Genomic DNA, 18,220 nt, shown 5'->3' with positions numbered 1-18,220 from the left:
ATAACGCTTCCCGCTTCGCCTCTTTACCGAGGCGAAGCAGGAAGCACTACCGATGAGATATATAAACATCTCATCGGCCGGAGAGGGGGAGCGTTAACTCCCCTCTCCGGCGCTACCCGCTAGAGGCAGCAGCGCACCAGCCTAGTGCTGATGCGCTGTGTCTCTCTCCAGGCCGGCTCCACTGAGCATGCGCGGGATCTCGCAAGTATCGCGAGATCCCCGCGTGGAGACTTGGAGCCGGCAGCCGCCGCAGCAGGGACAGCGCTGTCCCTGCTGTGGGGAGAGGCTAACGCCAGGCTGTAGCTGTCAATAACAACAGCTACAGCCGGCCGAACGGTCATGCGCTATGACCGTTCATTCAGGGCCCTGCCGTTGTCGCTGCTATCTTATAGATAGCAGCGCCAATAATGACAGGGGCGCACAACGCCCCTGTCTTTTACCGCCCAGACCCCCGATCATACATCGGAGAGAAGCGGTATCAGCGCACATAACGTACTTTGATACCGTTTCTGGGCTTTGTACATCTCCCCCAATATTCCATATATACATAATTGCAAGTGCCATTACACAGCTACGTGTAGCATACAGAGGGGAAAAGCGCCATGCTCGTGAGAGCACATATTGGAAAAGGTGAACGACCTATCTCAGTAACCGGGGGCAGCTCAGCACTGATACATGGACGATATCAGTACTTCCTGCCCCCATCATGTCTGAAAGACAGCGAAGGACATGACCGCACAGCACAACAGGTCACGCCGCCACATAGGCCACGCCCATCCATCGAGCGACACACCTCTGGCGCCAGGTCCCGCCCCCGACTGGCGGTGACGCTATGACGCTGCTCTAACACCCAATACGGTTATAGAACACCGTAGAGTGGCAGCAGCTTCGTCAAGTCACATCCCGAGTCCTCCCCGTGACGTCATGCTGCGTTTTGCGGCTGCCCTTTTAGTACCCGCCCCCGGAGCTAGTCATAGTGCTTCTGAGCGCTCCCTCTGCTCTGCTGCTCTCTGTCTGCAACGCCGCCATGTTAGGAGCTGTCGGACGCTGCTCCGCCGGGGCCCTAAAGGCCTTCAAGCCGGCCGCAAGTTCCCTTCAGCTCGGACAAAGCCTGCTCAGGAGCTCCCCTGCGGCGTTGCACTCCCGTAAGTAGCCGTGCGTGCCGAGGCAGGCGGTGACCTAGCGGTGTCATTGGGCGGTGTGTAGGCCTCGGTATGCTCCCGGGGCGCTCTGCACACGCTGAGAGCAGGTCAGGTGTATAGGCAGGGGTAGAGCTATCTAGAAAGGCTGGCGGCACCTGCTCTGTGCCCCTGTGGTCACCCTCCTTCCTCTGCCGTCTCCCTGACCTTGTGTCCGATCCCCGCACCCGCGTGCCCCCGGGTGTGCAGAGTGACCCTGGCTCCCCTTGACCCGGCTGAACTAATCTATGTATGGCCGTTCTTGCTGCAGTATAACGCATCCCACATATAGTACTAGCCTGGTCTCTGTCTTCCCTGCTGTAACTTGTAGCCCTTTGGCAGCTGCAGAGCCGCCGTGTGCTTACTGCTGCAGTTTGTCATTAGTGCGCTGCGCCCAGTTACCGCATATTCTTTATGGACGTGCTAGAAGCCACTTGCTGCATTATGGCTGTTACATGTATAATTTGTTTATATTTGTCTTCCAATGATGTAATGTAAAGGTTTCTAATGAAGGGGCCTTGAGAATACTTGTTAATCCTTTGGTGACTGTTCTGTATGACCTTATTATGTGAGTACATGTCATTACTTCTATCTTTCCTAGGGAGAGATTATGCAGCACAAGCCACGCCAGCAGCCAAGCCGGGCACAGCAACGGGCCGTATTGTTGCCGTCATTGGTGCTGTGGTCGATGTCCAGTTTGATGAAGATCTGCCACCTATCCTAAATGCTCTGGAGGTCCAGGGCAGGGACACCAGGCTGGTACTGGAAGTGGCTCAGCACTTAGGTAAAGTTTTTCTCCAGTACCTGAAATGTTTTGCACTGAATGAAGTCACTATAAGACCACCTATAGCTTCCTAGATTAAGGTCATGACCTGTTTTTAGTTCCTCCTTTGATGATTCTTCAAGACTTTCGTTCATCTGAGTCTCCTGAAGCAACTTTTTTGTCTGAGAAGGAAATGTGTTCAACAGTTATTTCTACTTTTCTGCTCCAGGCTCTTACATATAGATTTCATGTTCACCATAGGGGAAAACACTGTCCGTACCATAGCTATGGATGGTACTGAAGGTTTAGTCAGAGGACAGAAGGTTCTCGATGCTGGTACACCAATCAAAATTCCTGTTGGCCCTGAGACTCTTGGGAGGATAATGAATGTCATAGGAGAGCCCATTGATGAAAGAGGCCCTATTACAACAAAGCAGTGAGTGTTACTCTGGACTACATTTCATATGTATGAGTTATTACAAATATAACAACCCAGTTTATCCTGGTGTTTCTAGTTTCTTATTTAGATGTGCTTTTATAGATGTTTTTCATTTTTTTTTTTAAATGAATCAAGTGGGTTTTCCAATTAAATGCAGTTATAAATACAGTGTAGTATTAAAGCACACTTTGACGCAACTTCCCTGGTTCCCTTGGTGGCTGTCTTATTTGTACTTGTAATTTATAGGAAAGCAGCTATTCATGCTGAGGCTCCAGAGTTTGTGGAAATGAGTGTTGAGCAGGAGATTCTAGTTACTGGAATCAAGGTGGTGGATCTTCTGGCTCCATATGCCAAAGGAGGAAAAATTGGTATGTTGGCAAATGTGCAGTGATCTGTTAATGTAAAGAAATGTGAAATATTCTCAACTTTAAAACTGCCCATACAACCACCCAAACTTAATCTGGTAATTTTGCTAACTTTTTATATGTTGCCTAAACAGCATAATAATTATGAGGCTTCTTGGTTTCCTTTCATGATGATTTTAATATGACTTTCGTTCATCTGAGATATCCTGAAGCAATTGTCTTAATCTGATGAGGAAACTGATCGAAAACAAAGTTCAATGTATTCGATTTCTGAGTGCAATAGTTTTGATTTTTTTTTTTTTTTGCAGGTTTGTTTGGTGGTGCTGGTGTGGGCAAAACCGTACTTATTATGGAGCTGATTAACAATGTAGCTAAAGCCCATGGTGGGTACTCTGTGTTTGCTGGAGTGGGAGAACGTACCCGTGAAGGAAATGACTTGTACCATGAAATGATTGAGTCTGGGGTCATCAACCTGAAAGACACCACTTCAAAGGTGGTCTATCTCTTTATTTTGTACTAAGCAGCTAACTTATGGCTACATGGTCAAACTAAAATGTATGGAGTGTTCAGAGTTTAAGTCAATTTCTTTGCGCTTTTTGTATTAACACTGCCATATTTGTATTCTTTTATTTTAGACTTGGTACTATGTTATTGAAGCAGTAATTACAGTTCAACTTTGAGATGCATTTTATCCAAATTGGACTTTGTTCACTTTAATACCACCTTGGCCAAATAACCTGGGTTATTGTCACGTCAACCTGGGATGTGACTCAGTGTAAACTGGTCTCAGCAATCTGACCGAAGTAGCGAGCAGTGTTAGACCTGAGTTATCCTACCCGGGTCCTGTTTGCAGCATAGAAACAACCAGCTCACCAGCGCTTGGAGATGTCCTCTCCAAGCCTTGGCAGAAAAGTTAACACTGCACGCATGTGCGGTGTAAATGGCCCGACCTGGGAACAACCCGGGTTGGAGCCACAATGTGAACTGGGTATGTCGTGGGTTGGAACAGTGTTCTAATACTTGTCAGACCTGGGATTTTAGTGTAAAAGTGGTATTACTCTGAACCCTCCATATATGAATGGTGTCAGCTGACAGAATGAGACTCCTAGGGTTCATGAGCATCTGCAAGACTTTGGAGCAGATTTAATAAGCAGTGCACTTACAGTAGGCAAAACATTGCTTATTTCTATTTATAGCTCTATGGGTCTCGAGCCAGAATGAGCATTGTTTTACTACCCAAAATCACAAATTGAATTACATGTGGCTAATTGAATCTTATTCTTTGAGTCCTGTAGTGGTAAATGCTCTCTCCATTATCCTTTCTCATGGTCTGTAGTCTGGAAGACTGTCATCCAAAACTTGGTGATGTGAGCTGCAGGCAAATGAGATCTTGTTACGTAAAGCAGTTTACACCTTTATCTGGGTTTACTGTGTCCCTTAATAAAATCTTTCTAAACCGGGTGTACATGTATGTTTGTAATTTTTAAAGCTTTATAAAATTCTTTGTAATAGGTAGCACTGGTCTACGGACAGATGAATGAACCACCTGGTGCCAGAGCTCGTGTAGCTTTGACTGGTCTGACTGTTGCAGAATATTTTAGAGATCAAGAGGGTCAAGATGTGCTGCTGTTCATTGATAATATCTTCAGGTTTACTCAGGCTGGCTCAGAGGTAAATGCAAATATCAATACATCATGAGAATGTGTGGTAAGGAGTTTCTTTCCCCCTTGGTCAGCTGTTAAATAAGTATTTCTTTTAGGTGTCTGCCTTGCTGGGTCGTATTCCTTCTGCTGTAGGCTACCAACCAACCCTGGCCACTGATATGGGTACCATGCAGGAGAGAATCACAACCACAAAGAAGGGATCTATCACATCTGTGCAGGTTTGTTAATATCTATTTGGCTGCTAGTCTATAAAGTGACCAATTCTGCTATTTGGTTAGAAAGCACCTTGTGAATTTGTGTTCCTAATGGGTAATGGGGCACATCCACTAGCAGACCAAAAAAACGACTGCACGATTACGACATTATAATCATGCAGTCGTTTCAGTCTGCGCTCTGCCTACACTGAACAATTGATCGTTCAGTGTAGGCACTCCGTCTGTGAACATGCCCAATCTGTCGTTATAGACAGACCGGCATGTTCACCCGATGTCGGAAACGACAAGCGGGAGCGCGCATTGCTGGTCGTTTCCGACATAAGTGCATGATTTGAACAATATCGTTCAAACGCTCTTTGAAATCAGCAAGTGGATGTGCGCCTTTTTAGATGGTGACCAAAAACTAGTATCCTGTTCTTAGCCACATTTCTGACTTGATCACCAGAAACTACTGTAATATATATCTGGGTGGGCAGTGATCTTTTGTAGGTGGGTTTCCTCTTGGTTGCAGATGTATAAACAGGCAGTTCTGTGGTAAGTTAACAAATTTCCTAACTTTTTTGCAGACCTCTGTTCCACTGAGTAATGGCTCTTACAGTTGACTGGAGAGCCTGAGGCAAATTTGATTCCTCAAGCACTAGAATTAGGTGTATCTATTTCTTTTTATAAATGCCAATACTGTATTACTGTACATGAGTGTGTGCTTTGGGTGATGGGGAAAAAATATATATTTATATTAAATGTGTTTTTGTTTTTTTTATTATTATGGCAAGGGGTATATCTACTTCCTTCCAAAAAGGAAAAGTGGAGGTGTTGTCCATTTCAACCAGTGATCCTAGCTAGTCTTTTCTAGAGTGTACCAGATAAATGATGGCTAAAATCTGTATGGGCAAAAGCTCCTTTTTTAGACTTTAGTAAATCTACCCCAAAGACTCCACCCCTTTGTTTGGGAGGCCCTTCCTCCATTGCCCTCAATGATGAATAACTTCAGACTTTCGTTCTTCTGAGTTTGCTGAAGCAATTTTCTTGTATCTGAGAAGGCCGTTCTACTTTCTATAGCCGGTTACTTGTTGTGTTCAGTAACTTTAACTGTCCCCATCTTTATTGTACCAAAGGCTATCTATGTGCCTGCTGATGACTTGACAGATCCTGCTCCTGCTACCACATTTGCTCACTTGGATGCCACAACTGTGTTATCTCGTGCCATAGCTGAGTTGGGGATCTACCCTGCTGTAGATCCCTTGGATTCCACATCCCGTATCATGGACCCCAACATTGTGGGACATGAGCATTATGATGTAGCTCGTGGTGTGCAGAAGATCTTGCAGGTAGACCTTTTAATTTTATTATCTTCACTTGCATTTTTTTTTTTTCTATTTTCTGCAGAAGGATACAATTGTATTGCACTTCTTAAAATGTTTCTTATACAGGACTACAAGTCTCTGCAAGATATCATTGCCATCCTGGGTATGGATGAATTGTCAGAAGAGGACAAACTGACTGTGGCTAGAGCTCGTAAGATCCAGCGTTTCCTGTCTCAACCTTTCCAGGTTGCTGAAGTCTTCACTGGACATCTGGGTAAATTGGTCCCACTAAAGGAAACAATCAAGGGATTCAAGCAGATCCTTCATGGTAAAACCACTTAATACCTACTTGTAATACATCCTAATAAACTGATGTCAAATCTTTATAAATTGCGGCCATAATTTTTCCTATATATCCCCTTGTGCCACAAATCTTTTTCTTTTAATACTGATGTAGGGTCCATCTCTTGCAGTTTAACTAATGTCATCCTTATTTCCTCATACAGGAGAGTATGACCGGCTCCCTGAACAGGCTTTCTATATGGTTGGACCCATTGAAGAAGCTGTGGCTAAGGCCGACAAACTTGCAGAAGAACACTCTTAAAGACTTATTTAAAAAGTTCACATGAAAGCACTCATCCACATTACCCATTGTCCCGAGTATTTCTTTATGCCTGTACTGGATCATGTGGGCAAAGTGTATTTAAGTTTCCAATAAAACATCTCTGTAAAAAGAGCACGTGTCCTGGTGTGACGCTTTACACTGGATGAGCATTTGTCTGTAAAGATGAACATGACAGAAGCTTGACGTCTGATGCTTGCCTTCAGTGCTTATACATACCCTCCCCTCCCACGTTTTGTAATTTGTCTTTTCCATGTGGCTATCCGAATACCTTTTTTAATAAAGTTGTTCTGCCTTCTATCAGAATATCCAGTTTCTAAGTTGCAGGTGTGAAAATGACAAGTAGCCATTGCATTTAATTTTCTGTTCAGCTCAATTGAGAAGTCAGGATCCTAGACTTCTGATTGGCTTCAAGCTTGATGCTAAAACTTTGAAGTGACCATTGTAATGCGGAAAGCATAGCAAGTCTTATTTTCTGATAGTTGATGATGGCCTAGTTAAGATTCTGCTTGTCTACTCTGCTAAGAAAAAGTGTGCCTGGTGAGTCTATAGGAAAGTATTCTGTGGGTGGGATTCAACTGAACGCGAATTGAATAGTGCCGGGAGGGAGCTCCCGAAGCTGTTCAGTTCAGCGCGCTGTTATGTTGGAGAATGACTGACTGTTCTCGTGACTTAACCTGGGTGTTTATTCAGAGAATGCCGGTTCACGCGCCTATAGTGTCTGGTGCACGGCTGTTGGCGCCACACTAACCAGTGAAACAGCTGCGTGCCTGGCACTTTTGTTGGATTTCTCACATCCCCATGGGGGTGCAAGAAGAAATCCTTTAGCCTGCCCAACAACATGTTGAGCTTCCAAAGCTATTCCCTCCCACGGTTATTCAACATCTCTTTGAATTTAATTCCCCCCCCCTATGAAAGTTTTCAAACATACTGAGCAGTTTTAGCTACTGATGGGTTGCTCCATTGCTGTATTTAGGTGCACAAGACTTGCTCCCAATGAATGGAAGGAATTGGTCAAATGCTCTCATTTGCATCTTTTGCTCTCAAGAGCAATGGGTTGGTAAGCCAATGAGGTTGATGCAAGACCTCCCTGAGCTGCCTCAGCTTGGCATAACTACAAACTCCTTACTTCATGTAACTGGCACTGATTCCGGTCAGGAGAGACAGCCTGTGGAAAGATGTTTTCAGGCTTAATTGCTTCGGTCTCCTGAAGAGCAACCAATAGTGCAACTCTGACCTCAAGTAAATGGCATTGTCATATTTGTTATTTACATCTACTTTACTTGCTCTGAGGCTACATGTTCACATGCTGACATATTTTTTTTTTTTTTTTTTTCTGTCTGGGTAAATTGTGCAAAGAACAACCACTTAACAGCTTTGGAGTATACCCAGACAATCAGAAGGTAAAGGTGGGTACATACTGCACAGATATATCTGTAGATGATGGTGGTTCATATACACTGAGCAACCATAATCTTCCAGGCAGCTGCGGGTTCCGGTGGTCGCATTGCGACACACCACCGTTGCATGTGGTCGACTGATCACCTGTACATAAATGCAGATGGACGTGATATGTCTGAATGACGTCATTCAGACAAATCGCTGGTACGTACTGGCTGATGGGCACCAGCTATATTGGCCGATCAATTGATTGGCCAATATCTGTCGGGGTGTACCCAGCTTGTCTCTTACAAAAATGTAAACTCCTTTATGGTATTTCATTCTACCAGAGAAATTTCTACCGTTTGGAGAGGAAAAAGCCATTTCTAGTACATAGTTATAATTGCTGACTCGCCTGTCAAAGGACGGGCTAACATTACACATTTTGATGAATTGCCTGTTTCTCCTTCATCCACTAGGGGACACTGGAGTTCAAGACAGTGGGGGTGTAGACTGTGGTAGAGTAGAGCCTGGCACTTTAAATAATTCAGAAGTGTGACTGGCTCCTCCCCCTCTATGCCCCATCAGCCCCAGTTTTAGAAATGTGCCCAAGAAGAGCCGGTCACATAGGGCTGAGCTCCAGCCCACACTTAGTAATTTTAACTTTATTTTCATAGCTTCAACAAGCATTGAGGACAGGCTGACAGAGTACTGCGTCTGTCAGCCTGCTACATGGAGGCATCAGGAGACCCGCCACCACTAATAAAGAGAGCGTGTCCGGGTCCCAGGCACCCTGGCAGTAGCTCAAGGAGGGACACTCCACAGCTTAATATAGAAGCTGTGTCCGTGCTTCCCTATGCCTAGCCGCAGTCCTGATGCCAGCAGCTGGTAAGTATAGTTCTGTTCCCCTGACTAGCAGGGGACTGAGTTATATCTGCGGAGCTATAGCGCGGATACCCACAAGGGAGACTGTTCAGACAGTCTGTAATTACATAGGTGCGCTGTGCACTGCTCTGGTACGAGCTGTTGGCGCACGCTCTTAACATTCCTGTACTGCTGAATCAGCGCAGGCTCACTTAATAGTCTGACAGCGCTGTGTTTGCTGCTCTCCTGTAAGTGAGAGCCGATGCGATCTCCTACCTCTGCTCTATGCCATAGTGGTGAGCAGCAGGGATTAGTTTATTGCCGGTTAAGACTGGATGCAGTTAGCGCCGGGGCTCTATTCCCAGCAGTGCGGGGGCGTGGCTTAGGTCCGGCAGCTATTGCTGCTCCCGGGGAGCAGGCGCCGCATATTTTTCTAGCCTCAGTTGGCGCGCAATACAGCGCAGGTATATGCAGAGACTGTCACTGTACAGAGTACAGACAGTCTGTAACTTTGCAGAGACAGCTCCTTGCAGTGCAGGGAGAGGCGTAACAGTTGGTGACTGAAGACGCTGCACTCACTGTACTGCTGGAGTTAGTTCCAAGCAACTTTGTCTACCTATGACAATGCAATATGGGTAGCTTTGTATACATGCCTACATGAGTTAAGTGTATGTATCAGTATATATATGTATATATACGGGGCTTTCCTACTTATATATACTGTCTGTTATAACCAGTTTTGTTCTATTGATGTTGCCAATGATAAAGCGTGGCGGAATGCACTGCGATATATAAGACCTGTTAATAAATATATAGATTAAAGAGGACCTATGTGTATAGTCTCCCCTGTGCATAGCTGTAGAATCTAGATATAACCTAGTTTGGTCTCTATTATAGTATAATGCTGAGGCATACTGAGCTAATTACAATTTATGCATGCAGTGTAGCAGTCTTCCTGCTTACTCAGTCACGCAGCGGCATGGTCCATAGAGAACTTGGCTTATCTCTGTAGTTCCTATATGGTGGTCAGATTCCATAATGAACTTGTTAGTACTTTATGTAGCAGTAATGTATTTATATTCTGTAGGGGAGAGCACTTCAAAACTGTCGACCCCACAACTATCCTAACTGCTACCCTACGTCATTGTGATGTCACTGTGTAGAGATAGTTACGACTATTTTACAATTGTCTATCTCAAGATGGCTGCTGGTGTCTGATTAAGAAATTAATCAGTACTCACTAATGTCAGATGTTATTGAAGCAGCACCTCTACATATCATGGGACCCGCCACCACTATTATAGAGTGAGGGTCCGGGCCCCTGACAGTAGCTCAGGGAGGAACATGCCGCAGCCTAATACAGAGGCTGTGTCCATGTCACTTTGCCCTCCGCATGACAAATATGCCTGTATACGTTAAATATAATGCAGTATACTTCATTGCACTGAGGTCATCCTTTTGATCCCCACTTTGAAAAGGTGGGTTCAACTGGAGCTCAAATGGCTCACCTGATAAGGCAGGGGAGAAGGTTCCCAGGATCTATACCAGTCTGGGACAGCACACTGCTAAGATATCAGGCCTACACCTTAGCAGAGGATGGACACACGGCACATGAGCAGTCTCCCTGCGTGAAGGTAAGCCACAGTTCATACTTAACTGGCAGGGGAGATACCATGATCACAAAGGTGGTTCTTCCAGGGCGAGGCTCATCCATTGCACTCTGGGTATGCTGACCCCCGATGATTTCTCAAAATGCGGAAATCTCGACTGCATAATTAGTGGAAGTGGGGGACTGCGTTCACGCTTTCTCCTGGATAAATTATCGTTACCTATGACCTTGTATGTAGGTACATGTATACTATATGTATCACTTCTTATCCTTGCCATAAAGGCAAGGGTAGGATTTGTTCTTATCAGTTTTAGATCTGATACCTAGCATATTTAAAAAAAAAAGAAAGATACTGCGATTGGTGGCTGGACTCTCCTGCTGCGGTGGGTTAGTACAACAACTTCGATTTACACATACTATGTATGTATGTTCTTGTTATATGCGTGGGTATGCCTATGCTTCCGCAATCATTAGGTTACCTCTAATTCCACAGATGGGAAGCCGCCTGGGATTACCAGAAGCTGTAGGCTATAATATATTATATTGGCTCTATAGACTAGAGTCATGTTCTGCAGTTTACATTGTGATAGTCACAATTCCCTAAGGCATGGCTTCTAATATGGACCATATAGTTGTCTGGGAGCCTTCTGGTAGTCCACACATGTATATAGGATAGGCACTTACACCCTTCTGGGGTTACAGTTCTGTTCCTGTCCATTTGTATCTACGGCGCCCACTTTTCGGGGGAGTTATTATTATTACAACTTCACTCCAGTGGTGCACTGGGTAGCAAACTTATAAGACATCTGTATGTATGTGTATATATGTGTATGTATATATACTCGCTTTGACAAAGGGGCACGTACCCCCTGAAACGTCGGCCTGTTTGTTTCAACATAATTTAGATATACCTTTTTGATCACTATTTAAGTCTCGGAGTGCCGCTATTCATGGTTCCTACTATGTATTATTTATATATATATATATATATACACATATATATAGCATAATGATCTCCTGGTGCAGGAGTCTGACAAGTATACTTACTATGTTGACTTCTCATGCAACTATTTGTCTAAGTGTACGTGTGTATGTATACCGATATATTCATGTTCGTGTACGTGTGTATGTATACCGATATATTCATGTTCCTTGTATGACTATTTCCTAATAATTGGGAAAAAACTGTTTTTTTTAGCCCTAACTGGGGCTTTCTTTACAGATATATCCCCCTTCTTACTTGGGATAATTATTGCATTCTATCTCTAGAACAGGTGCCTTGCTCAGTATAGGTTCCTGTACTCCATATTATTGTCTAGTTGCATATCATAATAAAATGAGGCTATAAAGTGGCCCCTGGGTACATTCCTATCAGTACATAAAAATCCAGCTTCTATTCCATCCTCAGGGCTTACTTGGTTAAATGACCAAACACTACACTTCTGCTCCTGTGCCTGAAGGCCTAGGGCCACCCGCCGAATAGGCAGGGTCAGGCCTGGCTTGATTAGATTGGTGGGTATCCAGTAAATCATGAGCCCTGCAGTTCAATTTTAATCCCTCATTGTGAACACTATGATTGTCAAGGATCACTGGTGGGATCCATCATCAAATATGTAATATTTGTATGTGTATCTTGACCAGTACAGGGTCTTATTTAATTATTTTACTATCCCGCCTCTTGACTAATACGCACTTAACCATTATAAGTGTTAATGTACTAATACTCTAGCAGACCGTGTTTGGGGTATATGTATAATCTATATAAGGATACACATCCCTAATGGAACAAGCTCAGGATAGAGTCCTGTAGTACGACCTTCTTGTTACCACTAACATTTTACTAGTTTTCTACAGTCTCTCCTACGGCAACATCGCCAGACTGAAGACTGTGCTATGGCGCATTGGTTTTTAGCCCACTGAAGCTACTCTCTATTCCCGATGTGACGGGTTGCTGTGAGATGAAGAATGTCAGTGACATTCTACATAGTTTCTAGAGGGCTTCTGATTGCTCACAGGTAAGCGGTACCCCACTATTGCCTCGGAAGATGCTCCGATTTCATGGAACCTGACATTACATAGCCGTTATTCTCCTTTCTGCATCCTAGCTGCAGACTTAGTAGCCATCCGCTCTTTTTATCAGTAGGCTCTACACTTTAGAGCTTTCCTGGTGTGCACAGTTTCAACATTGAGAATGTCACTTTATTCTTCTGTTGGGGTTATAATGGACTGTAGCGCATCTATGGGCTAATGCACATCTTTACATTAAAGTGTGACAGTCATTATGTTCCACGCAGGGGGCCTGGTTGGTTTTCCTGTTCAGTTCTGTGAATATTTTCAACACACTGACAGGTACCTGATGGGTACCTTTATGGTTGTCCTAGTTCTGTAGCCTTGCTGTATGGTTGCTTCCCTAGATTGGTAGCTCTCACTGGGTGGCTGTTGCATCAGTGCTCTTTAACTGCTAGGGTTACCGGGTTGTTTTTATACTATGTTCAGGACAGCAGTTGATACTGCCTACGCACTTCCATCATGTTGGATGTTGTTTGCAGTTTGTTGCTGTGGGTTTCTTTTCAGTTCGGCACAGTGGCTTGTGCCGTAAGGTCTCCACCTGGGACTCCCCATACACGAGTTCGAGACCCGCCCCAAGTAGTAGTAACCACTCAATAGGCAGACAACTGATGGGCTGCCAGACATTCTGCCAGTGGTCTGGTATGGGGATTTACAGCTGCAAGGTTTCAGTTGCTGTTTTTCCCTCTGTTTCTGAGTTGATTGTACTGCTGTCTGACGCTCTGAAAGGAATTGTGGTCTCGATTCTTTCAAAGCTGCCTCTGCCTCCTGCCATTGGGATCTCTATCCTTATTGGAGACTTCTATGGTTTCACGCTTATTGACAACCTTATAGTAGTTGGACCTCACGAATGGTCCAGGGCGACTGTTTGGTCTTGTCTTTTGCTCCCTGTATACTCTTGTTAGGAGTCTGTGGACAGGATCAACTCTGTATCTGTAGATTGGTATTGTTATACGTATAACTATGAGTTATGTCCAGCAGTGCTGGGATTCTGCTTTCTCCAAATTATACAGCTTCTTATGTTCAACTCTGGTTCGTGCTTGGTCTGTTTCGGCTGAGCTTACGGTGTTCAGCTGTTTTCATCTGCGGTTGTTCTCTTGCTAGCAGTATTCCATTCGATTTACGTTGTAAGGTGTGGAATTTCTATGGCTGTTTAGCAGGGAGCCCTGATTGTCTCCTCTGCTCTACGACACTTGATCTTCAGCTCTTGCCTTTCCATTAGGCCTACGGTTCTTGGTGATCCAGTTTTCGGTTTTGCCAAGGGTTCGGCAAGTTCTCCGCGCTTCCCACCTGGGAGGTTGGCTTTGGGACGTCCCCACAGTCTTGAACTCCAGTGTCCCCTAGTGGATGAAGGAGAAAACAGGATTTTGGTACTTACCGATAAATCCCTTTTTCCGATTCCACAGGGGACACTGGACGCCCGCCCAGTGCTGCGTACCTGCCATTTTGTTTGGTATCATATAAGGTTGTGTGACTGCATGTGTTCCCTGCAGTTGGTTCCTCTGTTCTCCCTCAGTCGGTCTTGTTCCGTTCTGTGGTCCTCTCCTTCTACTCGTTTTCCTATGGTCCTCCGTCTCCTCTCGGGCTCAGTTCTTAAACTGGGGCTGATGGGGCCTAGAGGGGGAGGAGCCAGTCACACTTCTGAATTATTTAAAGTGCCAGGCTCTACTCTACCACTGTCTATACCACCACTGTCTTGAACTCCAGTGTCCCCTGTGGAATCGGAGAAAGGGATTTATCGGTAAGTACCAAAATCCTGTTTTTACTCTTCCTTCTTGCCAGTAATTGTGAATTATGTTACTGTTAAAGACAATTTTACAGAATTTAATATTATTGCATGAACTTGAAAGTCCATTAAGGAAACTGCTCTAAAAACCCTTCATGTGTTTCAAATCTACCCAACCTGGCCCCTTGGCTGTCTCCGCCTGTCCACTTTGAGAGTGTAGGTTTCTGCACTAGCAGTCTGGTTCCAGAGGAAGATTGCTTCATTACCAGATGTTAGAATTTTTTATCATATATAATCGAAGGGATTAGTTTATTGGACATGTTTAACCATTTTATCTGTGAAATGCTCATGTCTACACACTATACAATAAATCAGGCAGATTGACAAATCGGCACAATAATTGTATAGTGTGTACCTAGCTTTAGTGTTTAAATTAAGTTTTCATTCCATCCTGACCCCATAGCCCCTTACTGTGGAAAGTATTTGACTCCCCTGATACCTGCATACATGGGGACTGGGAAGGATCATACTGATTTGTGTGCCGCATCCAGTAAGGTGGGTGGAGGGGAAGGCAACCTATGCTACATCCCATAACTCACTGGAAAACTTCTTTGCTGACCCCACAACTAGGGAGCAACAGGAAGTACTAATGGTCCAGGGCAACCTAGTAGGCTTGTTTGGGCCTGAGCCCCTCATATGGCTGGGTACCACAGCGCTATTCTCCCTTTATATTTGTGTTGGGGTCCTGTTGTATGCATTAAGAGGAAAGAAAATATGTATTTAATAATCAGAATGCTTTGTACCAGTAAGCCAATAATCTTTTACTGCTACAAAGTGGATCTGCTGATGAGTTCGAAGTCAGTTTCCAGTGTATAACCTATCCCTCCTACATGAGAAAATTGATAACTGTGTTACTGACAACCACACGTTTCTGTTCATAATGCTATGTATCAGTGACATAACTACTGCTATTGGTACCTGACCAATGAGTACCAATCAAGCTCTGTTAGTGATAGACGAGTTCATGCACAGGGCAGAGGCTCGCCTCGCATTACCTCATGATGAGTATATAAGTAAATAGTGCATGAAGCCATGTGGATGGGAATGGTCTAATGATGAGGTTCCCAAACTCGGCCCTCAAGGCACCCTAACAGTCCAGGTTTTAAGGATATCCATGCTTGACCACACGTGACTTAATTAGTATCTCAGGCAATTTGATTTAACCACCTGTGCTCAACCATGGATATCTCTAAAGGTGCATACACACGGAACTATTTTTTATTACGATTTAACTATAACGTCGTTATCGTTCAATCGTTGAAAAAATCGTTCAGTTTCTGAGTTATAACGATGAACGATTATCGTTCTTGAGCATTCCCGATTATTGTTCATTCTGACTGACCAACTGAACGATTTTCATTAAGGGAAGTTACAAAAATCGTTTGTAGTACAAAAAAATCATTCATTACACTTTAAATTATCTGTCAGATAATCTGACAGAAAATTGTTCATAAAATCGTTGTGTGTGTGTATGCACCTTAAAACGTGAACTGTTGGGGAGCCTTGAGGACCGCATTTGGGAAGCTCTGCATTAGACCATTCCCATCCACATGGCTTCATGCACTGTTTACTGATATACTAATGTCAATCAACAGTAGAAAAGTGAAGATTTTGTTGTGCATAGAAAAGAAAAACAATTTTGACTTTCTAAAAATCTTTTCAGTTCAAACTATATATATCGTGTAGGGTACAAGTTCATAAAAAGCACTGACAGTGCATCAAATGGCAATGACTACCAATAGTAAGTAACAATAATATGGGTAGATGGGCTGGCCTGCAACGTTTAGTCTGCAAGGATAAATGTAATCAGGCTACCAGTGCGAGTGACAAAACCAGTGCAATTGTGTTTTGACTGTGGTCTATAGAGCCAATGAAATCTATAAAAGAAAAAAAATCGTAATTTGAAAGAGCTATAATCAAATACAACACCTACCAGCCCCATCTGACTTGTATTCAATGCAGCGACTATTCTCATGACTTACTATACTTTAGACAGCATTATAGTGTCCTCCACACTCTACACCAGAGGTTCCTAAACGCCGCCATCACAGTCCAGGTTTTAAGAATATCCATGCTTGAGTCCAGATGGTTAAATCACATTATAGAGAGCATTCTAGTAACATCTTTACATTACAGAGCGTATGATTATGACACCTATACCAGAGGTTCCTAAACTCCGCTGTTACAGTTACAGGATATCGCTACTTGAGCACAGATTACTTAATTAGTACCTTAGTCAATGTGATTTAACCATCTGGACTCAAGCATGGATATCCTTAAAACCTGGACTATGATAGCGGAGTTTGAGTACCTCTGACCTATACAATACAGGGAACATTCTACTGACCTGTATACAACACACAATGTTATATAAAATAGTGTGAGCTATCACAACAAAAGGATTTCTTGTGAATTTATCTTCAATAATACCGTGATTAGCACCACAAGTCTGGAGGCGCAGAGTCTAATAAACTTCCTAGTGTTCACCAAGAACAGCCGCAAGACGGGATGGACTTTTGTAGCAGAGAATCTGCAGGTCGCGGCCCCCTGAATTAAGGCCTACATACATGGTGCGATTTTTTACACGATTTGGCCATTTTAGATCGAATGTAAAAAGTACTGTGTGTGGGGATGATGACGATGCGTGACCCCGCCGTCGTACATCGACGTCGCTAATGAATTGAACCTGCAGAAAGATATCGACCTTTCACAATTTGGCACACATTGTTTCGTGTGTGTGCATGATGGACGATATGTTGTCACTTTTCCTCCCATTATTTAAATTCCAGCATCGTGAGGTTTACTACAAACGATATATCGTTTACGATCTGCAGTCATATATGACCCATATATATCATTTGGTCGTTTGTACAATCGTTCCGTGTATGGGCACAATATCGTTTGACCGGTAGAGTTCAGGAATTAAAGGGAAATCGCGAACGAGATTGGATTGTTTGCAAATCGCACCGTGTATGGGGGTCTTTAGTTCAAGGTGACATTGGCAAGGCAAATAAAGCACTTGCACTCTTGTGAGAGCCATTGATGGTATACTATTGTTGGCGTGGCACGGTAGATTAAAGCGAGGGTTAAAGCCTTGATGTAGCTGCAGAAGCAGTGAAGACTATGCACTGTAGAATCAAGGGTAATGCACAGGTGTAGCTGCTGGACTGCAGGAGTAGTGAAAGGCTGCATGCTTCTGGAGCACATTAAGGGTTAAAGCACAGGTGTATTTCTGGACTGTTGGAGCAGTTAGAAACTGTGCATTGTGATTTCTGCTGAAGCAGACACTGGAGTTTTCACAAGGAGATTTCCAGGAGGAGACACAAATTAATTTTGAAACACTGGAATAGAATACTGTTTCAAAAATCTGTGAGTCTTTCCAGGAGTATTGCAGTTGGAAAAGGCAGGAACACTGGAGCATAAAAATATCCAGGAGCCTACTGACCATGTAGGTTAGATAAAGTTCAGGCAATGTAGGAGTGCACAGGAGCTGTTTAAATAGTTTGCCTCTAAAGCTGGCCATACACCAGACCAACTTTCCTCCAACCATCCAACTAGTTGGTTGGTTGGAATGAATATCCGGTAATGCATGGGAGCAAATGACAATCAGCCATTTGTCCCCAAACATCTGAATCTGTAAAGTCAACCAAATCGAATTGCACAGTATTCATGGAACTTCTTATATTGAGCTCATGACCTGTGAAGACTAGGGCAGGATGTTAAGCATTCCTGTAGGAACAGTTTCGCTATGGCAATTACTCTATATTATCCCAAAACTGGAGAAATACAGGGCTGTTCTACCAGATGTGGAGTGGCATCCCAATTATGACATTGCATCTCCAACAGATATTGGGGCCAAGGCAGCATAGGCGTGTGGTCTTCAGTTTTCACTCTTGTTTGTGTTCCTCAGCCCAAGTTCACTCCAGAATCCTCGTAAGCATGACAGCATGGTAGGTAAGAAAAT

General features: G+C 43.9%; 1 protein-coding gene and 4 non-coding genes across 5 annotated transcripts; all 5 read left to right on the top strand.

Moving 5' to 3' along the window:
• The first annotated feature begins 963 nt into the window (after window positions 1–963).
• ATP5F1B (ATP synthase F1 subunit beta) lies at window positions 964–6,664 on the top strand. Its single transcript, XM_088473115.1, has 10 exons — window positions 964–1,145; window positions 1,780–1,962; window positions 2,203–2,377; window positions 2,627–2,748; window positions 3,054–3,238; window positions 4,258–4,416; window positions 4,505–4,627; window positions 5,740–5,952; window positions 6,055–6,256; window positions 6,435–6,664. The coding sequence occupies exons 1-10, from the start codon at window positions 1,028–1,030 to the stop codon at window positions 6,530–6,532; spliced, it is 1,578 nt and encodes a 525-aa protein (XP_088329241.1). The 5' UTR covers window positions 964–1,027; the 3' UTR covers window positions 6,533–6,664.
• LOC148523536 (small nucleolar RNA SNORD59) lies at window positions 2,063–2,132 on the top strand. The gene has a single exon (XR_015878459.1). It is a non-coding gene; the product is annotated as a small nucleolar RNA SNORD59 (small nucleolar RNA).
• On the top strand, window positions 2,907–2,979 carry LOC148523535 (small nucleolar RNA SNORD59). The gene has a single exon (XR_015878460.1). It is a non-coding gene; the product is annotated as a small nucleolar RNA SNORD59 (small nucleolar RNA).
• On the top strand, window positions 5,594–5,665 carry LOC148523534 (small nucleolar RNA SNORD59). The gene has a single exon (XR_015878458.1). It is a non-coding gene; the product is annotated as a small nucleolar RNA SNORD59 (small nucleolar RNA).
• A 3,778-nt stretch (window positions 6,665–10,442) lies between the features above and the next one.
• LOC148523532 (U1 spliceosomal RNA) lies at window positions 10,443–10,607 on the top strand. Its single transcript, XR_015878456.1, has one exon. It is a non-coding gene; the product is annotated as a U1 spliceosomal RNA (small nuclear RNA).
• The last annotated feature ends 7,613 nt before the right edge of the window (window positions 10,608–18,220 follow it).

The sequence above is a fragment of the Taudactylus pleione genome, unplaced genomic scaffold, assembly GCF_031769625.1.
Source record: "Taudactylus pleione unplaced genomic scaffold, aTauple2 ptg000130l, whole genome shotgun sequence".
Lineage (NCBI taxonomy): Eukaryota > Metazoa > Chordata > Amphibia > Anura > Myobatrachidae > Taudactylus > Taudactylus pleione.
This window is presented reverse-complemented; position numbering and strand designations above follow the sequence as displayed.